At 47.5% G+C, this 12962-nt stretch overlaps 2 protein-coding genes across 4 annotated transcripts in view; both read right to left on the reverse strand.

Moving 5' to 3' along the window:
- The window catches only part of nicn1 (nicolin 1), a 581340-nt gene that overhangs the window by 142855 nt on the left and 425523 nt on the right, over positions 1-12962 (reverse strand). The window lies entirely within an intron of this gene.
- Positions 1-12962, reverse strand: part of grm7 (glutamate metabotropic receptor 7) — a 171815-nt gene that overhangs the window by 41996 nt on the left and 116857 nt on the right. For both annotated transcript variants that reach the window (XM_063473294.1, XM_063473293.1), the window contains exons 5-6: positions 9220-9357; positions 1-151 (exon numbers count right to left, since the gene is read on the reverse strand). The exon at positions 1-151 is cut by the window's left edge and continues 50 nt beyond it. In XM_063473294.1, coding sequence (XP_063329364.1) covers positions 1-151; positions 9220-9357 — 289 coding nt within the window. The remainder of the gene's footprint in view (positions 152-9219; positions 9358-12962) is intronic.

Genomic DNA, 12962 nt, shown 5'->3' on the forward strand with positions numbered 1-12962 from the left:
ATCTCCATCTCGGGGCAGATGCCGGAGTTCTCGGGACACATGTCGCGCTGCATGTTGTGGAGAGCGTGGGCCATGGCGTACACGGCGTCGATCACGAACTGCACCTTCCCCTCCTGCTCGTACTTTGAGTCGATGCCGATGCGCTCCTGACCTGAAGGAGACAGAGGTCACACAGAGGTCACACAGAGATCAGACAGGAAGCATGAGCAGTTTCACACACACACACACACACTGTGACCTTCACCTGCAGTGAGTGAGCAGAGGTGAGTTTAGCAAAGACAAACTTGGACGTGTGTGTGTGTGTGTGTGATGGCACAGAGAGGCAAACATACATCCACAGTGGGTTAACTGCAGGACTTTGAGTGTGAGGATGGTGGGTGAGGAGCTGCGCCGTGAGCACGGCTGAGTCAGTATTAATAATCTTTATCGATCACGCTCTTTCATAACGTCTCCAACAGGCAGCACTGTGACTGCAGCCTCTCCCTCTGCTGTGATGAAAGGAAGGAAGCTTTAAAGTAACAGCAGCTCAGAGTTTAATCAGCCAGCGAAGGAAAAACTCCCTCAAATACAAGCTCCGCCTTCTTCAATGAGCTCCACTTCCTCTTTTATCCATTTCAAATTCTACAACACAGCAAACAAAGCCGCTCTTCCTGAAAGCGCTGAAAGAGAAACTCCAGCTGTACCCGCTGGGTCTGCGGAGAAGGCGGAGCCTCAGCGTACACGGTGATGTCACTCAGTCATTAACCGACGCTGCATCTTTAACTCCTCCCTCCTAAAACACGTACGCTCTCCTCGGCACACAGGTCTGATTCCCCTGAGGTGATTGATCTGGACCTTCAGCTGATCATCTGAAGCCTCATCAGAAACGGTCAGTGAAGGACGGCTGGAGGAAAGGATCTGATGGAGCGATGGATCCACGCCACGGTCAGTATGTACGAGCAGGTCCGACAGTCTGCAGCCATCTGTGAGGCACGGCGGAGGCTCTGCCATGGTTTCAGTGCTGTTGGAGATCTTTGATAAACTGATGAACTATGAACTCAGAGTCTGACCCAGAGAGCAGAACAAAAGTAAGCTCCAAAGAAGAGCTCTGAACACAGACGCCATCCTGCTGGTGACCTGATCTCACTTCAATGGGAATCTGTTATTCACACAGACCACGCCCCCTCAGCAGGTCTGCCTCACACACAGCTCGTCTGTCTGTATCGTTAAATCCTACATCATAGTGTAAAGTATGAATACGAACGAGTACAGTGTTTACACTGATGTTTCATCCCTGACTCTCCTGACTCGTCTGTCTTCATGCTTTTCTCTCTGTTTGAGGAGCTCAGAGCGCTCGGCTCCGTCAGCTGACCAGCGAGGAGCTCGGGAGCAGCGGTGTTTGTGCTTCTGTCTTTGTGCTGTTCAGGAAGAGGTGGTGAGGCCCAGGATGGCCGGAAGGCAGACGTACGGCAGCGAATAGCACGGCTTCCAGATAATGTGGTCACAGGCAGAGACTGACGGCGTCGTCCTATCTCTGCTCTTAAACCCTCCCGAGGCCCCGCCTCTCCAACCCTCCATATTTATCTGCCAGAGGCAAAGGGACCCGGGCTCAATGTTATCTCATAAACAGGAGTCCTTCTCTGGACCACCTCACACCCCGGAGCTGCTGGCACAATCTTATCTGCACGGCAGCCTTCAGAGGCACCGCCGGCACAATGTTATCCTGCAGCTGTCCTCACCCCGGGCCGTTAGCCTTCAACCACCTGTTAGTGCCGCAGGAGTCCCTGAACACATCACAACACGGAGGCTGTTAATGAGAGAGAGCCATTCAGGAGCTGTCCGAGATAAGAGCGACGCCAAAACATACGACAGGCTCCACATTTCACCCCAAAAACCATTCAAAGAAGAAAATCAGAGCCAGAGAGGCGCCTACAGTACCCATGATGCACCTTCACCCTGAACAGATGCCTGACAAAACCAAACATCTGTAACAGGGGCAAGTCCAGTCAGTGGTTAGTTCACTGTCTCTAGTAAAAGTGGGAAAGTCCAGAGTCTGTGGTTAGTTTAATGTTGGTAACAGGAGTCAGAAAGTCCAGCGTCCGTGTTTAGTTCATGTCTGTATTAAGAGTAGGAGAGTCCACTGTCTGTGGTTAGTTCATTGTTTGTAGTAAAAGTCGAAAGGCCCAGTGTCTATGGGTAGTTCACTGTCTGTAGTGAAAGTGGGAAAGTTCATAGTCTGTGTTCGTTTCTCACTGCCTGTACTAAAAGCAGCACAGCTGAGTTCTGATCTAAAGTCGGACTGTAGTCATTTCTAAAAGAGAAGAATCCTCCTCATCCGAAGGAGCTCTGTGACCTCAGGATGAAATCATATGAAGCAGATGTCACATTCATTTTCACGCTCTGTAATTCGCCTCCCTGCAGTTTGAGTAAGTGGGTTAATAACACAAATAATTGCCCTAGTTGTGGTAGTAACACCATGTTTGGAGGCACTGAAAAAAAAAAAAACTGATTCCCTGGATGAAGCGTCCTGCTGTGCATCATCTCAGTTTTAAGTAGACATCAGTGAAAGAAGAAAACAGCCAAATGTGTCATTAAAGGAACTGTTTTAAAGGAGAGATTTCACAGTTAACGAGCGCTTCTGCAGCTCAGCTCGGCTGCCCTATGCTTCTGTATCTCACTGCAATATTTATAACATAATAAAGCAACACACAGTTTAAAAATATGGGTGAAAATATCCTGTTTTTAAATAAATATATAAATGAGGAAAAACCTTTCCAAGATTAAATTTCCTCTTGAAAAAAAAAAGCCTCAATAATTCTTATATTTCTGCAATGCTGGAAAGTTATGAGGAGAAAAAATTATTCAATTTTTAGTAAAAAGTTCATTATTATGAAAGAGGAAAAATAGAGGACTGAGTTTTTTTACACATTAACTTCAGACTTTAATGTTTTTCTCTCGCTCTTTTTTAATATTTTATTTTTCCTGTTTCAGGCGCTGATAAATGTGCTGTAATAAACTTTTGATTTATTTAATGTGGGACATAAAACGACTGTATGCAAGTTAAAAAGACAAAAGAGTCAACATGATTATTTACCAATGCGAATTATTAAAACTTCATTTTGTAATACAACAAAAAAATTATGGACAATAAAAAATGAAAAAAAATAAACACACATGAGAGTAAAGAAACGAGATAAATAAAAGTTTAAGTCTAATGTTTAATTCTACAGCATGAAGGTAAAAAGTCAAAATGATCAGAACTTCGACTCAGACCAAAATTATTGGTGCTCTGAGATCAAATAATTAAAGCTGACGAGGAAATGATGGAAAACTTCATTTACAACAGATTCAGGTCTCCATGGATCTGATGGGTGCAGACTATAACCTGGAGCACAGCCATGTTTGTCCTGGATTCCTGGAATCCCGCTCTGTAAATGTGACTTCTTAATCTCCTACAGCTGCCAAGATGAACAAATTAAACGGCACAAAGTATCCTCTCATGGACGAGCATGACTCATTTCCTCCCCGCCGACATCGAGGCCATAAACGCCGTCAGCGTGACTAACGTCTGACTGTAAAGTGAGGAAACCTGCTGCTGCGTGTGGCAGCAGGACGTCCGGCATGAGCGCTAATCAGCTCCTGTGTGATGCTCTCATACAGTCTGTGGATGCTGATGGATGGATATCCAAGCATCAGCTGATAACTTATTGCTCCGCCCTCTCGTCCAAATATGTACATAAGGTCAATTCACCACGGCATCGACCGAACACGCTCACGTCGACGCTTCAAAACTCTCGGTCATTTCTAAACGGTCTGAGCTGCTGCCTGACAGAAGCCCCACCCACATGCTCTCAATACCTGCTGTTTGGAGGAGCAGCCAATCACTAAAGGGGGTGGAGCTAAAACGGCTCGTTTCAGACAGAGGAAGAAGTGAGGAGCTGCATCGGCGGTCAGCGTCACATAAAGAAGGATTATTTCCAGCTGTGAGTCATGCAAAGCTGCTCTGGAGGAGAACATGACTCTGAAACAGGCTGCTGACAGCGAGACGAGAAGTCAGCCAATCAAACGCATTCAGTTTAAATACAGACACTGAGGGCAGACACACACACACACACAGACACACACACAGACACACACACACACAGACACACACACACACACAGACAGACTCTCACACACACACACACACAAGCCCGTTCAGCTATCTTAGTGAGGACCTTCATTGACATAATGGTTTCCCTAACCATAACCTAACTGTAACCCTGACACTAAAACCACATTTTGAGCCTCAAAAAGGCTTCAAACTTGTGAGGACCAGTGAGTGTGTCCTCACAAGTATAGTAGAATGCAGATTCTGGTCTTCACAAAGATAGCTAGACAGGAACACACACACACACACACACACACACAGACTCACGCACACACACACACACACACACACACACAAACACACACACACACACACACACACAGACAGACTCACACACACAGACTCACACACACACACACACACACACAGACAGACTCACGCACACACACACACACACACACAGACAGACAGACTCACGCACACACACACACACAGACAGACTCACACACACACACACACACACAGACTCACACACACTCACACACACAGACAAACTCACACAGACAGACAGACTCACACACACACAGACAGACTCACACACACAGACAGATTCTCACACACACACACACACACACACACACACACACACACAGACTCACACACACTCACACACACAGACAGACTCACACAGACAGACAGACTCACACACACACACACACACAGACTCACACACACAGACAGATTCTCACACACACACACACACAGACAGACTCACACACACAGACACACACACACAGACTCTCACACACAGACAGACTCTCTCTCTCTCTCACACACACACACACACACACACACACACACTCACACACACACACACACACACACACAGACTCACACACACAGACAGACTCACACACAGACAGACTCACACACACACAGACAGACTCTCACACACACACAGACTCACACACACACACACAGACTCACACACACACACACACAGACAGACTCACACACACAGACACACACACAGACTCTCACACACAGACAGACTCTCTCTCTCTCTCACACACACACACACACACACACACACACACACACGCACACACACACACACACACACACACACACACACACACACACACCAGTAGCTCGTCCTCTCTTCTGACGTGGTCACATACAGGAAGTGACGTCCCCGTGTTGGTGTAGTGTTCCTGTCTGAGTCATGTCATTCTTGCTTCCGGCGCCGCTCCGAGCTGGCAGCCAGTATCAGCAGCTCCGACCTGACCGAGTCCCTTTTTCTCTTTAATATATGTTCCTCTGTTGTTTTTGTGTTTTTTGTTTTTGTTTTTCTATTGTGGAGTGCTGTCCCCCACAATGGAGCTCAGAATTCTATGGACAATGGTATTCTTTATCACATTTTTCACGGCGTCTTTGTCCGGAGAGCGCGTGGAGGTCCGACCTCCCATTGTTTACAGCAGGGATCATCTACCTCCTGCACCGAGCTCTGACTCACCTGGAGAAGCCTGGAAGCACTGTGAGGATCATGTTCTTTGATTTCTCCAGTGCTTTCAACACCATCCAGCCACGACTTCTGAGAGACAAGCTGGAGCTATCGGGAGTGGACCACCATGTGTCCCAGTGGATACTGGACTACCTCACAGAACGTCCACAGTATGTGAGGTCACAGGGCTGTGTCTCTGACACGCTGGTCTGCAGTACGGGGGCCCCACAGGGAACTGTGCTGGCACCGTTCCTCTTCACCCTCTACACTGCAGACTTCTCCATCAACTCCCCACGCTGCCACCTACAGAAGTTCTCTGACGACTCTGCCATAGTCGGCCTCATCACAGGTGAGGACGACTCGGAGTACAGACAGTGGACTCTGGACTTTGTGGACTGGTGTCAGCAGAACCATCTGCTGATCAACGCCGGGAAAACCAAGGAGTTGGTGGTGGACTTCCGGAGACGCAGACCCACCACACTGACACCGGTGAACATCCAGGGAGTGGACATTGAGATAGTGGACTCTTATAGGTACCTGGGTGTTCACCTGAATAATAAACTGGACTGGAGCCACAACACTGATGCTCTTTACAGGAAGGGTCAGAGCAGACTCTACCTGCTGAGGCGGCTGAGGTCATTTGGAGTCCAGGGAGCGCTTTTAAAGACCTTCTATGACTCTGTGGTGGCGTCTGTCATTTTTTACAGTGTGGTATGTTGGAGCAGCAGTTTATCGGCAGCTGAGAGGAAGAGGTTGGATAAACTCATCAGGAAGGCCCGCTCTGTTCTGGGATGCACCCTGGACCCAGTGCAGGTGGTGGGAGACAGAAGGACTCTGGCCAAAATAACATCTCTGATGGACAGAGTCTCCCACCCCATGCATGTAAATGTTGCTGAACTGCAGAGCTCCTTCAGTGACAGACTGCTGCATCCTCGATGCATGAAGGAGCGTTTCCGCAGGTCCTTCCTCCCTGCAGCTGTCAGACTGTACAATCAGAACTGCTCCCAACAAACACAGATGTCAACATCAGCGCTGTAACAACTTCTACTGTTATAACTTGCACATTACTTTTCTCAGCTTATATATACAACTTATTGGAAGTTACATGTCTACTTTTTAATGCACAGGTACAATAAACAATCTGCACTTTTCTAATTATTCTAAATATTCTTAACTATTTAAACATCTTTCAGTATCCTGCTCCGTTTGCACACTATGTGTACGCTAATTTAAATAACTGTACAGTACTCTGCTCTGGTAACTATTGTCCATGATGTAAATATGTAAAAATTGTGCTTCTGTTCTGTGTCCTGCTCTGTTTGTATATGTGTGTTTTTGCTGCTGATACAACCAAATTTCCCCTTGTGGGACAATTAAAGGATTATTCTATTCTATTCTATTCTCTATGTGACGGGAGTGGACGGTCTTGGCCTGTAAGCGGAGGTTCGGTTCTGGAACTGATCCGAGCGTGTGTGTGAGTCAGTGTGGCGGCGAGCAGCAGATTAAGTGAACGTTCGTCTGTGTGAGTGTTTGTGTAGTTCTTTATATATCAGCCGAGCAGAGCGGGAAATGAAAGGTAACAGGAACGCAACGAGGCGGAGAGGGGAAGAAAAGTAAGTCAGACAAGATAATGTGTTCTCCCGAGGCTGCGATCAATACGCCTAATAGAACGGGTTCATTAGCGTTCAGGGCCTGTTCGCACCATCATACCGGGTCACTGTCGGCGAGGCGTTATCGATCGTGGTCCAGAGCGGCTCCTGAGGTGCTGGTTAGCACTGCAGACGCAGCAAAGCTTCCCCAGGGAAAAGCTATGAGTCGATGAGCGGCGACAGAGTTCATCAGATTAAGGAGTCCAATCACGGCACGGCCCCGTAGCGAGACACGCCCACGCTGTTCCCGAGACATGCAGCGTTAGCCTTGATGTCGGTGGATCTCTTTACTCCACTCGTCTTACTCCTGCTTTCATTTACCGCATCGCCCCGGCTCTCCCTCCAAGTGAGGAAACACCTGATGTCTGCACACCTTTACCTTCATGTACGCCACAACCACCGGACGTCTCCACAGACCGCCACGCCGATCCCTCACGCCGCCACCTCACCTGGGCCAAAGTGAGCCCTACATACTGTTTACTTGAATTATCCAAATCTATGTGCTACATGTATATAGTGCCAGGTCCTCATGCAGTCACCATCCATCCTTTACTTATTCCAACATCCTCACATGCTGCACGTATAAATGTGTCTGTTACATACCTGCGTGCACATGCTCAAAGCTTTGTCAGACTACAGTGATGTGCTGTGTGTTTGCACCTGGACAGGTATGAGAGGCTGTGCTGTATTACTTTACTGCTGCGGACTCGGGTCTCTGCTCCGGTTCCCTCTGACGTCCGTGTTTACACGTGTAAACGGACCGTCGCTCTCAGAGTCGCGCGAGGGAAAGCGTTTTTAAACCTGCCGTTTCCTGAATGATCTGCAACTCTGAAAGTGTCAGAGCTGGTTATGACGGAGCGGCGTGGGTCAGAGCGGCGGCTGTAATCGTGACGGCTCGATGTGTTTGTTGTGTTTTCATTTCTGTGTCAAACACAGATTCGGCGAGATGTTTACCTGGATAAATATGTCAAGTTAATCACGTCTCTTTTTTTACTTTTGGCTTTAAGGCCCAAACAAATAACTGATGAAAAGTTAGCTGGTTAAAAGTTTGTGAGCGCTCACAGAATTTCTGTGTAAATATGACCTTAAATATCATCACAGATTAAAAGAAGCCGATTAAAGAAATCAAGCATGAGTGTCACAAACACACTGCTCAATAAAACACAATCAGTGAAACAACAGCAGGAGGCTTACGGGGCGACAGGTCTGACCACAGAGCCTCGAGCACACCGGGCTGTTAAAGAACCAGACTCAGCAGCATTCCGGTGCCCCGTATGCCGTGGGAACGCCGTGGGAACGCCGTGGGAACGCCAGCTTAAACGTTCCAAAACAAGCATGAAACATGACCTAACCTTCCAGAGATTGCCAGCTACAAAATAACCACCTACTGACCAATCAGATCTGTGGAAAATAACAACAACCCAGGAACGTTTGCTGTCTGTCCCGTGAACGACTCGGATACTCTGATGATCTGCTGTGTCAGGCTGATTCTCCAGCTTTACCTCAAAGGTCTCACCATCAACCAGCGCTCTGCTTCAGTTCTTCCACCCAAAGCCGGGACACAAAACGAGAAGCGACTCTCAGATCTGCGGCTGCTTCATTGGTCGTGCTTTCTGTTCTAAAATCAAACACTTGGTGGGATGAACCCCACGTGGGAGCTTTGTAAAACGAGTGGGCGAGTCTCCGAACCCCCCCGAGACATTTTCACAACAATCGTACACGGCGTTAGAAATAAAAATCAGCGGGTAGCTAAACCCAGTATCTGCGACCGCGTGGTGACGGATCAGGGTCCAGACCTGCTGTCGCACAGAAACGCACGAGAATATAAAGCACAGCAGAAGTGAAAACGGAGCCGCCAACAAACAAACGGAGCTCGTGTTGCAGAGTAATGGAGACTCGCTGCTCTCCACCTGTCGCGGCTTCATCCCGGGTGGGCGTGGCTTCATTTATTCTGTATCCACACACACCTGCAGTAAACAAACGGCGCCAGCGCTCACCTGTGCACTTCCTGCTGCTCTCGTCCTTCTTGGAGGAGCTCATCAGTTTGCAGTTGAAGTTCTCCTCCCAGTACTCGGCAAACCACACGTTCCTCCTGTTGTTCTCCAGAGTCCGCGAAGTGAAGTAGGCATCGAACCCTGAAAGACATCCGGCAGCAGGTCGGAAAACAAAACAGAAAAGTTGATTCATTAGGCGCCGACAGCCTGGAGCACTCGAGCACGAAGAGTCAGAGCAAACAGGACGTGTTTCCTAATGTATGTGAGTGTTTATCTGCTCATCTGTGCTGCATTTTAATCAGGCCTTTATGTAATCCATCTAAAGTGCAGTCAGAGGGGAGTTCTTCAGGAAACACTTCATTCTGCTGGCGTCGAGGAAAACAACCAGAACAACTCGACAGCTCAGGATGGAGCTAATGTAGATAAAGAAAGTACCCGTTAAAGATTCCTTACAGAACTTCCTGCCAGTTTAAAGAGCTCACAACGTTGTGTAACGCTGCCCGAACATACGCCAAGACCGCAGCAACAACAAAACCCTCACATATGGTAATAAGATTCCTGGCAGGAAAGGGAATTCCACCGGGATGAATAGAAACGGAGCTGCGGATCACCAGAAATAGCTCCAACCGTGTAACCTTTGCACGAATCACAAAGGCCCCGAGAGCCGAGGAGGGTGGTGTGTAGGTTTCTAATCGCATAAGCAAATTAAGAGATTATCACTGAAAAACAAGAAACGGGTCAAAAACAGAATTTTATTCATATACTGACAAAATAATCCGAATAACAACGCCACCTGACATCACAACAGGCGCTGTGACAGGAAGCTGGCAGCACATTTATCATCCGTGCGTGCGATCTGTTCGTGCATCTGCTGCTGGAATTCTTTCAATGAGAGCGCGCACAGACGAAACGACAACACAACGAGGGCACAGTGCGCGGTCCTGGAGGCTGAGAGGGCGTGGCACTGACCACGTGCACCGAAGACGGCGACCTGTCGCTACCCATCGCCAGCCGCGAGCCAAGCTGTGGAGAAACGGGATAACACTTATACAGGCACCTTCAAAGTAAAAGCTGTTCATCGATGCTTCAACAATACATTTCAAAAGGTGCAACTTTTACTTTGAAGGCAAAGCTTTTTTTTTAGCACCCGTGTTTTTAGTTTCCCGACTGAGTGAACAGCTGCTGCGTGTTTCCTGTGCAGCCAGTGACGCATTCATGCTAACCCTAAGATATGCAACAGGGTGAAAACGTCTGCAGCAGGAGTGGAGTCAGATTTCGTTCATCTCTCTGCTGATGGCTTTGTCTCCACCGCTCACAGCCCGACAATCATCGTACAGGAAACGGAGTCATAAGGAGACGAGTCCTTTATCTAAAGAAGTGCACTTAATCATCTCCTGCTTCCCATAAGAGCCGCCTTCACTCCGTGCTCGCCGTCCGTCACCCATACCGCTCAGACGTCCTTGGCAGATGACGCATTCATTGTAATAATTCCTGACAGCCTGGGATTAGGATCGTGACCTCTGCAGGTCTGTGAGGCGGGCTGTGAGTCAGCAGAGCGGGGGGCGCTCGTGCGTGGGGGTGATGGAGGTTAGAGGCAGACGTAGAAGGATGTGAGACGTCAGAGTGAAAGTTGAAAAGACTCCAGTTCAGACAGGAGTGATAAGATCCTGCTGAGGGACGAGGCTCCTCCCCCACCACGGGCACAGATATCATAGAGCAGAGGTGTGTGTGTGTGTGGGGGGGGGGGGACACAATCACGGACAAACAGCGTGTTTATGTTTTTAAACATTTTGCACAGAGAAACATTTTTTGAAAAATGTGTTGATACCAATGTTGAATATTTTTACACTGTAAAACAAAACAAAAAAAACTATACTTAAATAATTACAACATAAAGATGGTTGTTTAGTGGTTTATTTTTTTGCAACCTGTAATTTATTGCAGTTTACTTTTATTTGTTTCATTGTTTACAAAAGATTTGAGATGTAAATAAACTGCAACGGGGGGCACTGCTCTCCAGTGTGCTGCTGCTTCACTCTAACGGTGCGTTCACACCGAAAGCGATAGACGCGACCAAAAAGCGCCACACGCCCCTAGCTGGTCGCGTGCACATTCGCACCTCGAAGCGCGTCCAAAGCGAACTGGTCGCGCTTTAAAATATGCAATTTTCACGCGCGTGAAGCCGAAATGTGGGAGGAAGTAGTGCCCGATGCAGTAGCGGGTTTTGATACGGGCGACACGGGCGGTTGCCCAGGTTGGCACCGTGGTGGGGGGCGGCATCACGGCATCAGCAAAAAAAATAAAATTGCTCGTACTCATGCTGCCCTGACATCAGTCAGCACATTTTGGAGATGTCATAGGCACCGATTGGTTTTCTATCGCCCATTTGCTGGGAGTAAGGGCGCCCTCCGTTTGTGAGGTGCGCCTGCTGCTTGCGGCACAGGGAGGAGAGGGCGGGGCAGCGGGGGATACTCTGGCTGGCTGGAGCAGCATCCAATAACCAACTCGCAAAATAAAACAAAATAAAAACAAACCAACAAACACGAAAACAGCAGACATCATGATACAGACTTTGCACCGATGTTTTTTCTATACATGAGCGCGAGAGCCCTCGGTGCACCTGCTCGCTGCTGAAGTCAAAGTAAACTTTATTGTCATCTCCGCTACATACAGTCCAGTATATAGAGTGACGAGACGACGAGGCTCCAGTTACAACAGTGCAAGTAAACAAACAATCAATATAAGAAGAGTAAGAAAATAAATCTACACTTTAGGACCAGGGGTAAAGGGATCAATAACAATTTAAAATTTATAATTTACAGTTTGATGATTTAAAGTCTCACACACAACCCGTCGAAAGGGGAGGGGCCTGCTGCTTCCAAATAGAGCACATTTCATTCATAATGTTCTAAATCCAAGCCCATTATGTATTCATGATTTGAATCCTGAGTTGTGTGAAATACCAGAAATAAACCCTCCACAAAGTGAATCTGTGAACTAAGGTGTAGGTCTGTTAGGTTATGTTGTGGTGATCCTCGGGTTGAGGGATGGGTGTTCATACTGGAGTGCAAAATTAAAACCAAGATGGACAAGAAAAGTTCAAAACCATCAGGTGCTCAGTTTAGAAAAAACAGAAAAGAAGAGGAGGAGAAACGAGCAAAAGATACAGGTAAGCAGATGTGTCATTGGATGATGGCAGGTCATCCTGAAACTATCAGAATCATAATCAGACTTACACATTAGTCATTACAAACATTTATTTGAAATAATATTAAGATGCTCAAACAGAAAAACATTAAACATAAATATATAAAATATAACTATTTACAGAGAGACAGGAATAAAAAGGACCCGGCTTACAGTGGAAGAGCCTCAGGGAGGAGAAAAATAAGAACATTGTTTCTTCCCTGGAGAGCTGCTGCCTCATCACAAAACTGATGCCTGCTAGAATGAAGGCTTTGGCTGGACCTGCCCCTTTGAACCAGGTCAGAGCATTACGTCACCAGGCTCCTGATTGGTTGTCGCGGCGTGACTTGACGCTGGAGTTCAGATTTTTCCAACTCGAGCGGTAGACGCGATAAGCACGAATGCACAAAATGCACCACACAAACTGCAGCGCATATTTTACTTCGCGCTTCAAACGTGTCAGTCGCGCTACTTGGTTGTGCGAATCAGGCAGAAAAGCTTTTTTTGCAACGCAAATCTGCTTCTGAAGTTTTTGCGCAACCCCCAGTCGCGCTTCATCG

Source organism: Pelmatolapia mariae, linkage group LG5 (assembly GCF_036321145.2).
Source record: "Pelmatolapia mariae isolate MD_Pm_ZW linkage group LG5, Pm_UMD_F_2, whole genome shotgun sequence".
In the NCBI taxonomy this organism is placed as follows: domain Eukaryota; kingdom Metazoa; phylum Chordata; class Actinopteri; order Cichliformes; family Cichlidae; genus Pelmatolapia; species Pelmatolapia mariae.